The 18,199-nt window shown below is 49.0% G+C and overlaps 1 protein-coding gene and 1 long non-coding RNA gene across 7 annotated transcripts in view; one reads left to right on the forward strand and one right to left on the reverse strand.

Moving 5' to 3' along the window:
* Positions 1-18,199, forward strand: part of TSTD2 (thiosulfate sulfurtransferase like domain containing 2) — a 52,731-nt gene that overhangs the window by 7,069 nt on the left and 27,463 nt on the right. For all 6 annotated transcript variants that reach the window (XM_045020107.1, XM_045020106.1, XM_045020110.1 and 3 more), the window contains exons 3-8: positions 2,206-2,534; positions 4,812-4,920; positions 7,547-7,672; positions 8,862-8,967; positions 13,696-13,814; positions 14,524-14,682. In XM_045020107.1, the coding sequence (XP_044876042.1) occupies positions 2,206-2,534; positions 4,812-4,920; positions 7,547-7,672; positions 8,862-8,967; positions 13,696-13,814; positions 14,524-14,682 (948 nt within the window). The remainder of the gene's footprint in view (positions 1-2,205; positions 2,535-4,811; positions 4,921-7,546; positions 7,673-8,861; positions 8,968-13,695; positions 13,815-14,523; positions 14,683-18,199) is intronic.
* Positions 8,853-10,654, reverse strand: LOC123372150. The gene is made up of 2 exons (XR_006580139.1): positions 10,486-10,654; positions 8,853-8,953 (listed from the first exon to the last, which is right to left on the reverse strand). It is a non-coding gene; the product is annotated as an uncharacterized LOC123372150 (long non-coding RNA).

Consider the following 18,199-nt stretch of genomic DNA (forward strand, 5'->3'; position numbering starts at 1 on the left):
CTTAAAAACTGGTGTTTGTATGTGAAAGGACATTTTCAAGCTGCCCTGCAAGGATGCTCACTACATTTCCAAGGCTAAACCAAATGTATTTCATCGCTCTGCTAAAGTAAAACCGAACAGTGCTGAAAATCTAAATGTGCCGAGAATGCCTCAGCAATCCTGCTCACAGCGAAGAATGAGGTTTTTGGTTTATGAGGAGAGGCTGAGGGAACTGGGGTTATTTAGTCTGCAGAAGAGAAGAGTGAGGGGGGATTTGATAGCAGCCTTCAACTACCTGAAAGGGGGTTCCAAAGAGGATGGATCTAGACTGTTCTCAGTGGTACCCAATGACAGAACAAGGAGTAATGGTCTCAAGTTGCAGTGGGGGAGGTTTAGGTTGGATATCAGGAAAAAACTTTTTCACTCAGAGAGTGGTGAAGCACTGGAATGGGTTCCCTAGGGAGGTGGTGGAATCTCCTTCCTTTGAGGTTTTTAAGGTCAGGCTTGACAAAGCCCTGGCTGGAATGATCTAGTTGGGGATTGTTCAAAGCAGGACCAGAGGATTGGACTAGATGACCTCCTGAGGTCTCATCCAACCCTAATCTTCTATGATTGGAGCGTAGACCTCCTGTTCCAACTGGGCAAATACAGGTGATCAAAATGTTGATCTGAGGAGTGTGGGTGTCTTCACCATCATTTAGAACAGTGGCCCTCAAACTTTTTTACTGGTGACCCCTTTAACGTAGGAAGCCTCTGAGTGCTACTCCCCTTATAAATTAAAAAGACTTTTTAATATATTTAACACCATTATAAATGCTGGAGGCAAAGCGGAGTTTGGGGTGGAGGCTGACAGCTCGCGACCCCCCATGTAATCACCTTGCAACCCCCTGAGGAGTCCTGGCTCCCAGTTTGAGAACCCCTGATTTAGAAGCTACAGGGGGGATTTTTAAGGCTCCCAGCTGTCGGCTCAGCTCTGCCCTGACACAAGGACATGCACTGCAGGCTATCTTCTGATACCATCTGCTACACTTACTCAGGCACACTGGGTTGCTAAATGTACGTAGCATGTGGTGCCATGCACATATCTATGTACACATCTCCCCAAATGGCTGTGTGTGACAAAGCCCCCCAAAATAGGAGGCAGAGAGGGTTGTGACTCCTGAAGTGACACATCGCTCTCCTTCCCTTTCCTCTGCAGTCTAAGCCCCTATCATGCCACTGTTCTCCCCTTTCCCACCCTCCCTCAGTCTGCCCCATATCCCACCTCCCTGCCCTCCTCCGTGTGATGCTGGAGAGCACAGTAAGCATGTGTTTCCCTTGCTGCCTGGGCTCAGGCAGGGGGCTGCTGGTGGAAGTGTACATCTCAGACAGGGGCCAGGCAGCAGGGAGGGCAGACACAGCCACCCTGGGAGTGGCGTTAACTGGACTCAGCGGTAGGCAGCTGCATGCACTCAGGCAAGAGGTCGGTGGGGGCAGAAGATGTGGGGCATTCTAGGGATGTGGCAGGATGGTGGGACCCACCCTCCAAATGTGTGATGTCCCGAGAACCACAGGGTACTTGAGGGGCTTGCCCATGAACAGGGGAGCATGGTTGTATTTAAAACATAAGACTTAATTACCCCAACAGTGGGTGGATGGGGCTGGAAACTGCCGAGTTGTTGCTGATTGGTGTATCCATCCACTTGCTCCGATGATAGGACAAATCGGAGTGTTAATGCTGAGGTCACTGGAATGCATGGAAATATCGTTCCAAGACCGCGTCCTGGGCAGCAACGTGTTTCCGTGAGGCAGGCAGTGGGGGTTCTGTCAGGGGGCTGCAGGCTGTGGGGACTGATGAGGGGTGCCGTGGCAGCACTGGAACAGTGTCCCCCAAAGCAGAGGAGTGCTTGTGCTTGTGTTTCTGTCGTGGCTTGGGGCCTAGTACTGCAAAGCTTCCCAATAGGGCACACTAGGCTGGGCCCAGAGAATAACTGAGCAGCTGGTTAATGTGGCAGCTGTTTCTAATGAAACCAAGAGCCTTGGCAGGGCAGAGCGGCAGCATTATGAGAAATGGCATTGCTGAGGAGTCCCAGGGGATGTACTTACCCAAACACCGTGCCCAGTAACTGGGCAGCCTGTTTAAAAGCACCACATCCCTGGGATTTGTCCTTCATCCGGTCTCGAGTCGTGTGACAGGATCTAGGAAGAAAGCAAAGCCTAACGGACAGTGTTTGTAATGCATTGCAGGCATTTGCCCTCTTTGTCAAAGCAAAGGAAGTGCCGGCCACAGCTAGCTGCCCTCCAGCCATGTGCGGAGCGGGACTGGGGTGGAAATGCTGCAGACAAACCTTTAAAGACCTCACCGGCATTCACATACATGTCGCCGCGCAGCATTCCAGCGACATCCGGCAGCAGACAGGTTTGATTCTGAAGCAGTTGGCTGCCGAAGCCAGCACTTCAAGTAACCCAGCCTCTGCGGACGAGGCGGATAGGCTCAGCGGTCCCACCTGTAACAGCCAGGAGCTCTCTGATAGGCTCCCAGACACAAGCCACATTAGTTTTGATGAACTGACATGGTAAGAAATTGCCTCAACAATATAAAAACTGTTTCTCACTGTAAGCCTGGGGTGAGCCAATGCAAAGGCATCCATGTCTCTGTTTGCACCAGTTTAACTACAGCCATTTAAAGTTAGTTTAAATTAAACTGTTGCAACTTTTGTGTATGACAAGGCTTAGTTGATGCAACTTCCCACCTTCGTCTGATTCCTCTAGACCAGAGGTCTCAAACATGCGGCCCGTGGGGTGATTTTCTGTGGCCCGCGAGCTCCTCGCGTCCCCTCCGCCAGCGTTTGCGTAGAGTGACTCCGGCCCGACGCTGACCAGGGGAAGGGCAGGCTCCCTGCCTGCCTGCCTGCACCCGCGCCGGCCGGAACGTGAGGAAGGGAGGGGTGCAGGAGTTGTGTACTGCTGTTGCTTCCGACACCACCCCCAGCATCTCCCATTGGCCTCGGTTCCCTGTCCCCGGCCAATGGGAGCTGCTGGGGGCGGTGCCTGAAGCAACAGCAATACACAGCCCCTGCGCCCCTCCCTTCCCCATGTTCACTTCCCGGAGCGGCGCGGGGGCAGGGCAGGGCGCGGGGGTGGGCAGGGAGCCTGCCCTGCCCCCGGTGCGCGCCGGGCCAGAGCTCGCCCCCCCCGAACCTCTCCTGCACCCTGACCCCCTGCCCTGAGCCCCCTGTCACACCCCCCACCCGTCCTGCACCCCAACCCCCTTTCCTGGACCCCCTGCACCCCGACCCCCTGCCACACCCTGCACCCCTCCTGCACCCCAACCCACTGCCCTGAGCCCCCTGCCGCACCCCGACCCCCTCCTGCACCCTGATCCCCTGCCCTGAACCCCCTCCTGCACCCCAACCCTCCTGCACCCTGACCCCCTGCCCTGAGCCCCCTGTCACACCCCCCACCCGTCCTGCACCCCAACCCCCTTTCCTGGACCCCCTGCACTCCGACCCCCTGCCACACCCTGCACCCCTCCTGCACCCCAACCCACTGCCCTGAGCCCCCTGCCGCACCCCGACCCCCTCCTGCACCCTGATCCCCTGCCCTGAGCCCCCTCCTGCACCCCAACCCTCCTGCACCCCAACCCACTGCCCTGAGCCCCCTGCTGCACCCCTCCTGCACCCTGACCCCCTGCCCACCCTGAACCTTGACCCCCTGCCCTGAGCCGCTGCCACATCCCACACCCCTGTACCCCCCGGGGGCAGGGAGGGGGCGGAGTTGGGGTGGGGATTTCGGGGAAGGGGTTGGAATGGGGGCAGGGAAGGGGTGGGAAGAGGCAGGGCAGGGGCGGGGCCTAATGGAAGGGGTGGAGTGGGGGTGGGGCCGAGGGTGGCAGGGGGAGGTGTCAGTAATGCAGCCCTCGGGCCAATGTACTAGTCCTCATGTGGCCCTCGTGGTCATTTGAGTTTGAACCCCCTGCTCTAGAACCTGTAGTAACCTAGAGCCCCCTGGACTCATTCCCACTTACGAAATGCACCTTGTGCAGCCGTTCTGACCTGTGTGAAGCCCCACCACATTTCACCCCCACTTTACACTGGTGTAAATAACTGCACACCGTGCAAGGCGGTGGAGAATCAGGCCCCATCTCTGAATTTTTCCCACTGAGTTAAAGAAGGTCTGGGGTGGAGGAACTCACACACACACTCAGAGGCCATAAAAAGACATCTCTCAAGGAAAGCGGCTAGCAGGAGAGGGTGAGGGTATGCAAGCTACCCTTTACTGTCACCCTCTCCTGGCTCTCCAGCATGTGGGTTATAATATTTGTCTGAGTGTAAGAGCCCAGCTTACACCACCTCAGAATTTGGTCCCTGGTTGGCCCTTTAAAAAAAGTGGATGTTTTTTGCACTTGGCTAATTCAAATTTAAGTTTAGTTTTCAAACTTCAGCCTTAGTCCTCAAGGAGCCTTTGACATGTCTGGAAAACCCGAGTCCTCGCATTGCTTGTGTTTAAAGAAATCTGGTTACAAATGCAAATGGGGTATGAGCTACTGGCAATGATATGCCATGCAGGGCTAGTTAGGTTTTTTTTGTCAACATTGGCAAGGCCAGTACAGAAAAAAAACTAGGGATATAGAGATCTGCCCCATCTCTGACTTATTTCCACTTCTTGAAGTAAATGAAAACAAACAACATAGCCCCACAAAACCTTTTGACAACAGCCTGGAGGAAACTGGCCAGTTCTCTAAGGATGAAGTCCCTGTCTGTCACCAATCACAGTATTAACTGCACAGGCTTGTGTGCTGCTGAATCTAAAATACTCTTCCTGTTCGCTCTCTTTTGCGGCGCTTGTGGCAGTGGCGTGGGAGAAGTGCTGTTATATTACTGTTACCGTGAGGTGAAAGCCCCACTGAGGCTCTGTGCTTGGCAGAAGTCTCTGTGCCAGCACCTTCATCTCACTGGCAAGGTAAGTCTTTAAGGAGTGGCTGTTCCCCTCCCCATAGTTGTCTCTGTGGAGCGAGAAACGGCGTGCCCAGGAGAGCCAGGCTGTAATCGGCACTATGGCACTGAGGGAGAGCGCAGAGCATTGTACAGGTTACATCGAGCTGTACAATGGAGAGCCGCGTAAGGGAGAGGGTTGTTTGTTGTCAGGCATGGTTTTGTGTCTCAACTTCACCGACATTAGGGGCCATCACCTCATGGTGAGGCGTGGTACTGCAGGCCTGCCTCTACCTGCTTCTTCAACTACTGCTTCCGGCCCACTCTGGTGCTTTGTGTGGCTCAGCCCCCAGCCAGGTCACCACCAAAGCTCAATCCCCTTCTTGGCTAGCAGAGTCCAAAGTCACAAACACAAAATAAAGGGGAGTTCTCAGCCCCTCTAAAGTTACTCATCCATCTGCGCTCAGCTCTCAAGTGCTGTACTGTGAGATACCCCCTGCCAGGTACCTCCAAATAGTCCTGTGCCAGGGTGGTTCCATCAGGCATCAGTCCTAGCCCAGCTTTTCTCACCACATGAAGGGCGTCCATCTGTGTTCCTCCCCCAGCTGAGCAGGCTCGCCCCTCTTCAGCCCTTCCCTTCCGACCAGTGCAACAGGTGGGACTGATTTACTTCACAGCAGCACATTTAACCCTTCCAAGTCTGGGTGGAGTTTGGCTCATCCAGCCTGATTCCCTGCATTTTGTAGGATTAGTCACTATACTACAGTACATAACACCACGAACATCTTCTCCAGCCTTTCCTGAACATCTACAGTGATGGTGCCCTGACTACCTGCCTTGCTACTCTGTTCTGCTGCTCCATTGCTCCTAGAGAAGTAGCAAAGAATCCTGTGGCACCTTATAGACTAACAGACGTTTTGCAGCATGAGCTTTCGTGGGTGAATACCCACTTCTTCGGATGCAAGCAGTGCAAGCAGGACCCACTGCTTGCATCCGAAGAAGTGGGTATTCACCCACGAAAGCTCATGCTGCAAAACGTCTGTTAGTCTATAAGGTGCCACAGGATTCTTTGCTACTTCTACAGAACCAGACTAACACGGCTACCCCTCTGATAATTGCTCCTACAGTCTTTTCCCAGTGCCTACCCTAAACTTTTCCTTCCTTAGCTTCAGATCTTTGCTTCTTGTCCTACTATCTTCTTAGAGTACACATAGTTCCTTTTCAGACATTTGTAGTCTAGCTCCCTTGAAATTATTTATGAACTGGGTCCATGACCCCTGACACTTTTTTAATGGGCTACAGTAGGACCTCAGAGTTATGAACACCAGAGTTAATGAACTAACCAGCCAACCACACACCTCATTTGGAACCAGAAGTAAGCAATCAGGCAGCAGCAGAGAAGGAAAAAAAAGCAAATACAGTACAGTACTTTGTTAAATATAAACTACCAAAAAAATACAGAGCTAAAAAAAGATTTGACAAGGTAAGGAAACTTTTTCTGTGCTTGTTTCATTTATCGTAAGATGGCTAAAAGCAGCATTTTTCTTCTGCATAGTAAAGTTTCAAAGCTGTATTAAGCCAATGTTCAGTTGTAAACTTTTGAAAGAACCACCATAATGTTTTGTTCAGAGTTACAGACATTTCAGAGTGATGAACAACCTCCATTCCCCAGGTGTTCGTAACTGAGGTTCCACGGTATGTCCTCTTATCTCAGCCTGTCAGTCTCTCTCTCATCCCCACTCAGTGCATACGTTTTGTTGCCCCTCTTTGTATTTTCTTTAGCTTTTCTGTATCCTTTGGGGTTGGGGACCGGAACAGCACAGTATTCTGAGCTCACAAACCAGCCTAGGTCTGGCCTATGAAATGCTTCCCAGAACTGATGGTGTTTAAAACAGAATAAACCCCAAAGCCCTTCATAGAGAAAGTCATGCTCCTCTATCCAGGAGGAAAGAGAGAAAGCAGCTTTATATTTTTGCTGGGTTTTCTTATGCAGCTCCTAGATACCACAGTGAAATGCCCTGACACATTCATTTCCCCTTCTTTGGTCATATTTTACTTGGTAGTTTCTTAGTCCTTCCTTCTCAAAGACAGGTGTTACATTTGCCCCATCAGCTGCATACTTTTCCTCTCGCTCTTGATTTAATCAAAATTTGCTTCCATCCATTCTGAGATTGTCTTCACTTTAAAAAAAAATTCTCTCTTAGTCTAGCTATAATGCGTCTGAGCTGGAGAGGTTTCACTGTAACACGGGCACTTTCATCCTCTCTTTCTACCTGCTTTATTGAGACTGATACCACCGTCCTCACTCGGTTGAAACTCCCATTGGAGGTTCTGTCTAATTACTGCAGAATTTGCCCCTTACTGGTAATTGTTTTTTCTGCTCCTGCAGAAGGTTTTCTGCCTTCCTCATTATCCTTTTTGTGAGTACAGAGCAGAACCGGCCATAGAACAATTGTTACCTTTTGCAGTTTCTTTTGCTGCACTTCTCCTCTCTCATTCAGGATCACTATAGTTTTTTCCCCACTTTTTCTCTTTTCCTGAACACTTTTTTACAACTCTCCTCTCATTCCCAGCTGGTCCTGGTTCATTAATTTCATTTTGATTGGTTTGCATTATGACTAGATCTTAATCTAGCTTTCCTTTCTGGCTTCTAGGTGCGCATTGCTTCAGAAGGCATTAATGGGACAGTTGGTGGAAGCAAAGTAGCTACCAGTCTTTATATAGAGGCAATGCTTTCCCACCCTCTGTTCAAAACCATTTTGTGCAGAGAGGATTTCAAGGTAAGAGAAAGGGACCCACACACACTTATTTAGTCAAATGTTTGTTTTCATCCTCAGAATTTCTTTTAGAAATAAATGTTCCCTCTACTGCACTAAAAATCCACATTGAACCCAAGGAATTCAGCTCCTGCAGTACTGGCCGAAGGAACAGTTTATTTGGGGATAAACAGTTTTGTTTCATTGTTATTTACTGTCCTGTGGATAGTTTTGTCTCCAGTGAGAAAACTTTTGTATGTTGTAAATAAGACAATCAGATGGAATAATTGAGCATCATTAAACTAAAAGTCCTTTATAAAATTCTAGTGCTGATTTAATCTTTTTTTCATTAGGGCCCCAGCAAAGCCTTCACCTGTGTATGTGCGAAGTTGCACATGTGCAGTCCTGCATTGCATTCTCCCAGCTCAAACACCGGCATGTGCAATTGGCACCTTCTCACCCCTGCCCACGCAGAGTTCCTCCTGCATACACATTGCTGATAGTAAAACCCTGAATCTGGCTAGTCCCGCATGCATTACATCAGGGTCCAGCAACCCTCGTGGATCACTGCAGATTTCCATTACATACAGTCACACCGGGACAAACTGTGTTCTGTGTCAGGGATCATTCTGTCTGAAGATCTCAGTGAACCACAAAGACACCAGCAGAGCCAGAGATCAGAAGGGAATTTTATTTATTCTTTAAAATTTGCCATGAATTTAGTGTTGGTGAATGGTCCCAGCTTGCCAGCCCCAGACAACAAAACCTTTCTTTAATCAGCAAAATAGACTCAGCACATTCAGTGGCAGGGCAGGCCTCCCCATACTACCTGCTAACAGGTCTTGTTCCTGCCCAGGAGGAAGCACTGGTAGCAGGGAGTGGCTGGCTCAGTGTCCCTGGCCCACTCAGCCCTTGGCATCTCTCCATTAATGGCCAGTTGACTTTTTTTTTAAGTGATTTGAATAACTGTCCACTGGGAACTGGACTGGAACCACCACCACTCTCTGGTGGATTCAGAGAGGCAACTGTGAAAGGGGAGAAGCAATCCCCAATCCCCTGTGCCATCCAGTCCCCCAAAGCGACTTGCTTATATTGACATCTCACATGAATTTAGAACTCGAAATACAGTGGAGTTTCAGCAAGGCTGAAGGGATCTGTTCATCTGTTGGTGTGTCTTTAATTTGGTGGCATGACCTCATTTTTAATTTCCCAGAGCAGTGCTGGAGGAGCTCACTGTTTCCCAGACCTTCGGGTTGGCGTATTTGAAGAGATCGTACCCATGGGCATCAATCCAAACAAAGTCTCCTACAAAGAAACCGGTACATTAATTTTTATGAACAATAACAACTTGTTAATAACAGAGATTGGAACTGAACAGTAAGGCAGTTCTGTTGCACTGTCACCAGAACACAGTCTTTGCACAGTAACGAAAGCATAGATAGCACTGTTACAAAACGTCCAGGGAAGCTGCTGTGCTTGCAATGGGGGTTCCCTTCGTAGGGAAATTGCTGGATCAGGTCATCGATTTGCACAATACTTAGCTGCTTTGACAGCTCGAGATTAAGCTGTCCATTTCATTCCACCAAATTAGTAGTAGTTAAGGTCACTGAGTCTTGCCCATAGTTTTGAGAATGAACCACAAAACACTTGAAAAGTCATCCTGGGTAAGAAAGGATGTAAGGAGAACCTGTATATAACTAATAATGAAATGATTTGGAGGAGTTTGAGGACAAGAAATATTTATAATTGCTTTAAATATGCATGAGATGTGGATATTTCAGACAGCTGTGAAATTGCCATTACAGCACAAATACTGTAAGCCTCGCAGAGAGTGCTGAGTAAGCATTGCTGCTGCATTGGGTACTTCACAGAGCCAGTAACTACTGCAGAGAGCCTGTTAATTCCTCAGATCCAAACTCTACATGAAGGGCCTAATCCGAAGCCCATTGGGGTCAATGGGAGACCCTCTGTTGGTGTTGCTAGGTTTTGGAACAAATCCTAACATTCCAATTCAGCAAAGCGCGTACGCCTGTGCTTAGCTTTAAGCATGTGCTTAAGTGCTTTGTTAAACTGGGACCCAAGGTCCTAGTCCGGCTCTGGTTGAAGCTAATGGCAAAGCTCCCATTGATTTCAGTGGAGCAGGATCAGGCCCTAACTGTGAGTTCTGCTGTTCTACTGCTGTAGACCTCATGTGTCCATATGATATTCTATTTCACGCTGTCTTTACCACAAGCTGATTAGTGCAAATTATGGCCCCACTCCTGCACTGGGATCTCCTAGCCTAGGCCCCTGTGTGACATTACCCAGGGTACAGTCTGGACTGTTAAACTGCGTCCTCTCAGTTCTCCAACCTGGGGTGCTTTTTACACTGCCTGGCTGAGAGAACAACCACTCCTGGTCTGCCCACACACAGCCTCCAGCATGTAAATTACTCCCAGCTATACTGTGTGGGTGCTTTGGCCAGCCGCTCTTGGATTGTACTGCAGGGCAACACCAGAAAACTCCCAGTCCCAGACTTCCCCCAGAAATGTGCATCTTGTTCTGCCCAGCTCCCTCCTGCACAACACAAGCTCATATAAAGTCCGTCATTTTATTAATAGAAAATGATATGCACAAATCCTGTTACCTCACATGGAGTTCCCCAAGCACTTCAATCCGAGCACACTGGTTTAGATGAAACAGTAAAACACATTGCTTAACATCTTTCTGTCGTTAATAAATTGCAAGTCATGAGGCATGAAAGTCAAAATTGGTTATAAGGAAATAAAAGGTACAACACAAACTAACACCCAGCTTAACAAGCTAAGTGAATTCGAAGCAAAAATCTCTCTCCTCACCTCTTATACCAGCCTTACTGGCTGAATTCCTCTCGGCCAGGATCTCTCCCCAGTCCAGTGATGCTTCCTTTTTCCTTCAAGTGTTGTCAATGCCATGACTAGAGATGAAGGGAGACATCTTTGGGGGTATCTGTCCCCCATTCTTATCCCTTCCTTTTCTTTGAGAATCATCTCCAGCTGGGGGTCAGGAGACAGGAAGTCGGTGGGGATGGGAATGTCCAGCTGTTTCTTTTCCAAGATGCAAATTTCTTGCTCATACCCTTTTTCCTGCCAAAAAACGGCTGCTTTCCCAGACGATGGTGCATCTGATTTCATTGACACTTGGTGAGACGTCAGTTTGCCTTTTGTCTCAGAGGAACTGCTTTGTGGCTACTTTCCCAGATTTGAAATATGTCTTCATAATATCATATAGCAGAATCTTATAGCTTTACATGCAATGTTGCCACACATATTCTACCATGACAATAAAGATCAGCAAATCATGAATTTTCAGATGATACCTTACACGGCATAGTTTGTACATAATTTATCATGGTCTTGAAAATGAGGTGGACATAGGGCTACAGACTGTCACACTCTGTACCTGCGGCAAGGGACAGTGAAAGAAATGGGACGCAAGAGAACATTTAAGTCCCAATCCTGCACCAGGACTTGCTGTACAGCCCTATATGTCTGGTGTCCCTTGTTTATTTCACTGGGATTCTGCAGATCAGGGTCTGAATGTCCCACGGAGTTGCGTTCGTTTCATTGTCCAGGTGCAAGAGTCTGTGCTAGAAGATCCCAGTGTAAGAGCAGGGCCACGGTTTACACTAGTCAGCTTGAGGTAGCAGGAGCATGGAATAAACTTAACCTCTGTGTTTCCTGTTCTCTAGCAGTAGAACAGTAGCTCACGCAGGAAGTGTGTGGCAAAGTCAGGCAGTGCCTTAGCCAGTTCCATCCTGTGCAGCAGCTATTTAGTACTTAATTGGTGTGTCTCAGCAGGGCCTGAAGTGGGTGTGCAGGAATCACACATAGAATCCTAGAATCTCAGGGTTGGAAGGGACCTCAGGAGGTATCTAGTCCAACCCCCTGCTCAAAGCAGGACCAACCCCCAACTAAATCATCCCAGCCAGGGCTTTGTCAAGCCTGACCTTAAAAACCTCTAAGGAAGGAGATTCCACCACCTCCCTAGGGAACCCATTCCAGTGCTTCACCACCCTCCTAGTGAAAAAGTTTTTCCCAATATCCAACCTAAATTTCCCCTGCAGCTTGAGACCATTGATCCTTGTTCTATCATCTGCCACCCCTGAGAACAGTCTAGATCCATCCTCTTTGGAACCCCCTTTCAGGTAGTTGAAAGCAGCTATCAAATCCCCCCCTCATTCTTCTCTTCTGCAGACTAAACAATCCCAGTTCCCTCAGCCTCTCCTCATAAGTCATGTGCTCCAGCCCCCTAATCATTTTTGTTGCCCTCCGCTGGACTCTCTCCAATTTATCCACATCCTTCTTGTAGTGTGGGGCCCAAAACTGGACACAGTACTCCAGATGAGGCCTCACCAATACTGTATGGAGGGAATGATCACGTCCCTCGATCTGCTGGCAATGCCCCTACTTATACAGCCCAAAATGCCGTTAGCCTTCTTGGCAACAAGGGCACACTGTTAACTCATATCCAGCTTCTCATCCACCGTAACCCCTAGGTCCTTTTCTGCAGAACTGCTTCCTAGCCATTCGGTCCCTAGTCTGTAGCAGTGCATGGGATTCTTCCATCCTAAATTTAGGACTCTGCACTTGTCCTTGTTGAACCTCATCAGGTTTCTTTTGGCCCAGTCCTCTAATTTGTCTAGGTCCCTCTGTATCCTATCCCTGCCCTCCAGCGTATCAACCACTCCTCCCAGTTTAGTGTCATCTGCAAACTTGCTAAGGGTGCAGTCCACACCATCCTCCAGATTGTTAATGAAGATATTGAACAAAACCAGCCCCAGGGCCGACCCTTGGGGCACTCTGCTTGATACCGGCTGCCAACCCATGTAATAGGGGGTCTGCCTCTGGGCCACACCCATCCCTCGGTTGGTGGGATTTTATCCTGGATGTTACAAGCCACCCGGAGAACGGCGTTCGTGGCATCCTCGCAACATGTCCGAAAAGCGTAAGGCGCTGCCTGCGGACAGTGGCCCCCGTAGTCTGTAGGCTTGAATGACCATAAACATCTACATTACAAAATGAAGCTACAGAGCGGCTCACTGCTAAGCCACTGATTCAGATACCATCAAGGGCAGCAATTACATGGCTCTTGGATGGTCTTAGGTTAGCTCCTTGGAGACCACCAAGCCCCTCCTCCCCATTGACCTCATTGCACCGAGACCAAGAACTGAATGGGGCTGGAGACAAAGCTCTGCTTTCGTCCATCCAGGTCAGGATTGAGGTAGGCTAGCAAGTGCCGAGCCAGCCTGATCTGCTTCGTTCTCCGAGGCTGACAGTGCAACACCTTTCATGAGCACGTGTGCTGCCCCCCCCCCCAAGGCAGCTTTCCGTAAACATGGCATTGTTATCCAGCCTGTGGCGCCAGCAGGCAGGCAAGCCAGCCTGTTGCCTTAGGTGTGACGGGGCCCTCTGCAAAGCCGCATGCCCCCCGGGGGCGCTGTTGCTCAGAGATGCTGTGGAGAGCAGTGGAGTTCGTCTGGGCTTACATTGACGTAACAGAGCAGCTTGGCTCTGCGTGAGCCACTTCCTGATACCTCCTCTAGCACAGGCTCATTAGCGTAGAGGCGGCAGGTGGGGATACCTTTGTTCAGACCTTGCTGGCCCAGACCATTCAGGGCCTGCTCCTCCCCAGCCCTGCACCTCGTGTCACCATTTACACCCCGGTGGAGTGAGCATAAAAGGCCAGCAGTCAGCAGGACAGTGTTTTGCACACGAGGGGTGTAAACGACAGGGCAAGGCAGCAGAGGGTCAGCACTGCTGTTCCACCCAGCCCACGATAAGACAGATAGCAGCTTGGCAACCTTTGTTCCATTGACTCCTGCGGTGACGCGTTTGTTCTTTCACTAAGCCTGTGGAGTGACGTCACAGATAAATTTGCCCAGTATGTTTAGGCTGAGACCAGCTGACATTTCAGTCATGCACATGTCACTGCTGGGTTAGAGGAGAGGCCAAGCGGAATTGCTCAGCTGGTCAGCATTTAAATCAGCTCAGCTTTTCAGAGCTTCTTTCCATGTGTTTTATTTTTAGGAATCCATTTATCCCCTGAGGAATTTCATAAAGAAGTAGAAAAATATTTATCTCAGGCTCCTCAAGCACAAAGCGACACCATTTTACTGGACTGCAGGAACTTTTATGAAAGTAAAATAGTAAGTGCTGTGCATTTGCTCCCTGCGAGGAGGTGGTGGTGGTGGTTGGGGGGATCATCTCACCCTGTCCTCATGTGTGGGTGATGTGACTGAGGGGAAGGGATTGCCATGCTACCTTGCAGCTCTCTCCTGGTGCCAATTCACGAATGGTATGTCGCCCCAATCAGCAAAGGACCTGCCTGGCTTCTCAGTGCCGTGCTGAGGGGTGGTCCTACAGCTCAGTGCACAGCACGCTGTCCTGCAGCAGTGGAGCAGCATGTGCAGTCTGATGTAAAACAGATGGGGGAACACCAAAGCTTTAACCACAGAGAGAAGCCATTCAAATCTAGCTTAGCCAGCCAAAGGCCACCCTGCCTTGGCCATCAGTGCAGCAGAAAGACATCCTGACCAAGTCTCCATCCTCCAGCTGTGCCCTCTGTGCCAGCCGCAGGGAGGAGCCTCGGTGAATCCCCTTCACATGGGGTGACAGAGCAGGATGTCTTGGCTATAGGACCAGATTCCAGATGCTGTGAGGCACAAAGGTATTTAGGTGCTTAACTAATTCCCATTGAAATCAGTGGAAATTAGGTGCCTAAATACCCTTAGAGGAGCCAAAGTAGCTGCAGTGACCTGGAGGGTCAGGCCCAAAGGGTTGGTTCTTTAGTTCAGCCAATGTTCTCTCCCCTTTCTCCAGTGCTGTCGATCACACATCCATCTCTCCTTGTTACAGGGTCATTTCCAGGGCTGCCTGGCGCCCGACATCAGGAAGTTCAGCTACTTCCCTAGCTACGTAGATGAAAATCTCGAGCTTTTTAAAAACAAGCGCGTGTTGATGTACTGCACAGGAGGGATCCGCTGTGAGCGTGGCTCTGCCTACCTCAGGACCAAGGTGAGGGGCCATTCTGGGAGCACGCAGCTCAGGGGCTTGGGGCAGTCATTGCCCAGCCCGGGAAGGACTATATGGGGGTGGCTGGAGCGTCAGGCCCATGGTGTTTGTACGTCTGGTGGGAATCAGAAGAAGGGCAGAAGGCATGTGCCCAAAACAACCATTCCACATTGGAGCCCCCTGTCAAATGAGAATTGCGGGGGGGTGGGGGAGGGCATCTCAATTTTCAGCCCCTGCGCCCTCCTTTTACAGTCTGAGCTATGTAGAGCCTGTGTGTGTTGTGCAAGGAATGCTGGGTAACTCAGTGTACTTCCTGCTTGGGTGGAGAGGCATGTCATATACACATGTGCACCTCCTGCAGCTGAGGACAGACTCAGGTACTTCCAGGATCCTGTTTTCTGGGAAGAGAAGCTTGAGGCCCAGGCTCAAAGTGTAGGTAATCTTCCCCCTTCCTGTTGTGTTGCTTTGTTCTCTTGGCCACAGATGTATATTCATAGGCTTACACTGCTCTGTAACGGGTCCCTTGCCCCTGGAGCACCCCATGGCAGCCCAGTGCAGCGTCACAATGACATCTCGGCCTCACTTTTCTCTACTGGATTTTCAGTAGAATCATAGACTTTAAGGTCAGAAGGGACCATTATGATCATCTAGTCTGACCTCCTGCACAACGCAGGCCACAGAATCTCACCCACCCACTCCTGTATCAAACCTATGTCTGAGCCATTGAAGTCCTCAAATCATGGTTTCAAGCTGCAGAGAATCCACCAGCAAGTGACCCGTGCCCCATGCTGCAGAGGAAGGTGAAAACCCCCCAGGGCCTCTGCCAATCTGCCCTGGAGGAAAATTCCTTCCCAACCCCAAATATGGCGATCAGCTAAACCCTGAGCCTATGGGCAAGACTCACCAGCCAGACACCCAAGAAAGAATTGTCTGTAGCAACTCAGATCCCAACCCATCTAACATCCTATCACAGACCATTAGGCATATTTACCGCTAATAGTCAAAGACCAATCCCATCATACCATCCCCTCCATAAGCTTATCAAGCTTAGTCTTGAAGCCAGATGCAGGGCTGCCCAGAGGATTCAGGGAGCCTGGGGAAAAGCAATTTTGGGGGCCCCTTCCATCAAAAAAGTTGCAATATTATAGAATAGTATATTCTTGTGGGGGCCCCTGCGGGACCCAGGGCCTGGGGCAAATTGCCCCACTTGCCCCACCCCCCCGGGCAGCCCTGGCCAGATGTCTTTTGCCCCCACTACTCCCCTTGGAAGGCTGTTCCAGAACTTCACTCCTCTGGTTAGAAACCTTTGTCTAATTTCAAGTCTAATCTTCCTGATAGCCACTTTATATCCAATTGGTCTTGTGTCCTCATTGGTACTGAGTTTAAATAATTCCTCTCCCTTCCTGGTATTTATTCCTCTGATATATTTGTAGAGAGCAATCACATCTCCCCTCAGCCTTCTTTTGGTTAGACTAAACATGCCAAGCTCTTTGAGTCTCCTTTCATAAGACAGGTTTTTCATTCCTCGGATCATCCTAGTAGCCTGTCTCTGAACCTGTTCCAGTTTGAATTCATCCTCCTTAAACATGGGAGACCAGAACTGCACACAATATTCCAGATGAGGTCTCACCAGTGCCTTGTATAATGGTACTAACACCACCTTATCTCTACTGGAAATACCTCCCCTGATGCATCCCAAGAACACAGCAGCTCATAGTCATCCTGTGATCAACCAATACTCCGAGGTCCTTCTCCTCCTCTGTTATTTCCAACTGATGCGCCCCCCAGCTTATAACAAAAATTCTTGTTATTAATCCCTAAATGCATGACCTTGCACTTTTCACTATTAAATTTCATCCTATTACTATTACTCCAGTTTACAAGGTCATCCAGATCTTCCTGTATGATATCCCGGTCCTTCTCTGTGTTAGCAATACCTCCCAGCTTTGTGTCATCCGCATACTTTATTAGCACATTCCTGCTTTCTGTGTCAAGGTCAGTAATAAAAAGATTGGTCCCAAAACCGATCCCTGAAGAACTCCATTAGTAACCTCCCTCCAGCCTGACAGTTCACCTTTCAGTATGACCCATTGTAGTCTCCCCTTTAACCAGTTCCTTATCCACCTTTCAGTTTTCATATTGATCCCCATCTTTTCCAGTTTAGCTGCTAATACCTCATGTGGAATTGGTACAAATGCCTTACTGACATTGAGGTAAATTAGATCCACTGCATTTCCTTTGTCTAAAAAATCTGTTACCTTCTCAAAGAAGGAGATCAGGCTGGTTTGGTACGATCTACCTTTTGTAAAACCATGTTGTAATTTGTCCCAATTACCGCTGAGCTCAATGTCCTTAACTACTTTCTCCTTCAAAATTTTTTCCAAAACCTTGCATACTACAGATGTCAAACTAACAGGCCTGTAGTTGCCCGGATCACTTTTTTCCCTTTCTTAAAAATAGGAACTATGTTAGCAGTTCTCCAGTCATACGGTACAACCCCTGAGTTTACAGATGCATTAAAAATTCTTGCTAATGGGTTAGCAATTTCATGTGCCAGTTCCTTTAATATTCTTGGATAAAGATTATCTGGGCCCCCCGATTTAGTCCCATTAAGCTGTTCGAGTTTGGCTTCTACCTCGGACGTGGTAATATCTACCTCCATATCCTCATTCCCATTTGTCATCCTACTATTATCCCTAAGCTTGTCATTAAAGACTGAGGCAAAGTATTTGTTTAGATATTGGTCCATGCCTAGATTATCCTTAACCTCCACTCCATCCTCAGTGTTTAGCGGTCCCTCTTCTTCTTATTTATATGGCTATAGAACCTTTTACTATTGGTTTTAATTCTCTTGCAAGGTCCAACTTTACGTGGCTTTTGGCCTTTCTCACTTTATCCCTACATGTTCTGACCTCAATAAGGTAGCTTTCCTTGCTGATCACTCCCATCTTCCACTCCTTGTAGGCTTTCTGCTTTTTCTTAATCACCTCTCTGAGATGCTTGCTCATCTAGCCTGGACTACAACTCCCGCCTATGATTTTTCCCCCTTTCTTGGGATGCAGGCTTCTGATAGTTTCTGCAACTTCGAGTTGAAGTAATTCCAGGCCTCCTCCGCGTTTAGATCCACAAGTTCTTCAGTCCAATCCACTTCCCTAACTAATTTCCTTAATTCTTTAAAGTTAGCCTTTCTGAAATCAAAAACCCTAGTCACAGATCTATTTTTGTTTATCCTTCCATTTTGTTTAAACTGAATTAGCTTAGTGGTTTGAGCATTGTCCTGCTAAACCCAGGGTTGTGAGTTCAGTCCTTGAGGGGGCCATTTAGGGATCTGGGGCAAAAATATGTCTGGGGATTGGTCCTGCTTTGAGCAGGGGGTTGGACTAGATGACCTCCTGAGGTCTCTTCCAACCCTTATATTCTATGATCACTCGAACCAAGGTTGTCCCCTACAACCATTTCTTCTGTGAGGTCCTGACTACTCACCAAAACCAAATCTAAAATGGCATCCCCTCTTGTTGGT

This window comes from Mauremys mutica, chromosome 6 (genome assembly GCF_020497125.1).
Source record: "Mauremys mutica isolate MM-2020 ecotype Southern chromosome 6, ASM2049712v1, whole genome shotgun sequence".
Classification (NCBI taxonomy): domain Eukaryota; kingdom Metazoa; phylum Chordata; order Testudines; family Geoemydidae; genus Mauremys; species Mauremys mutica.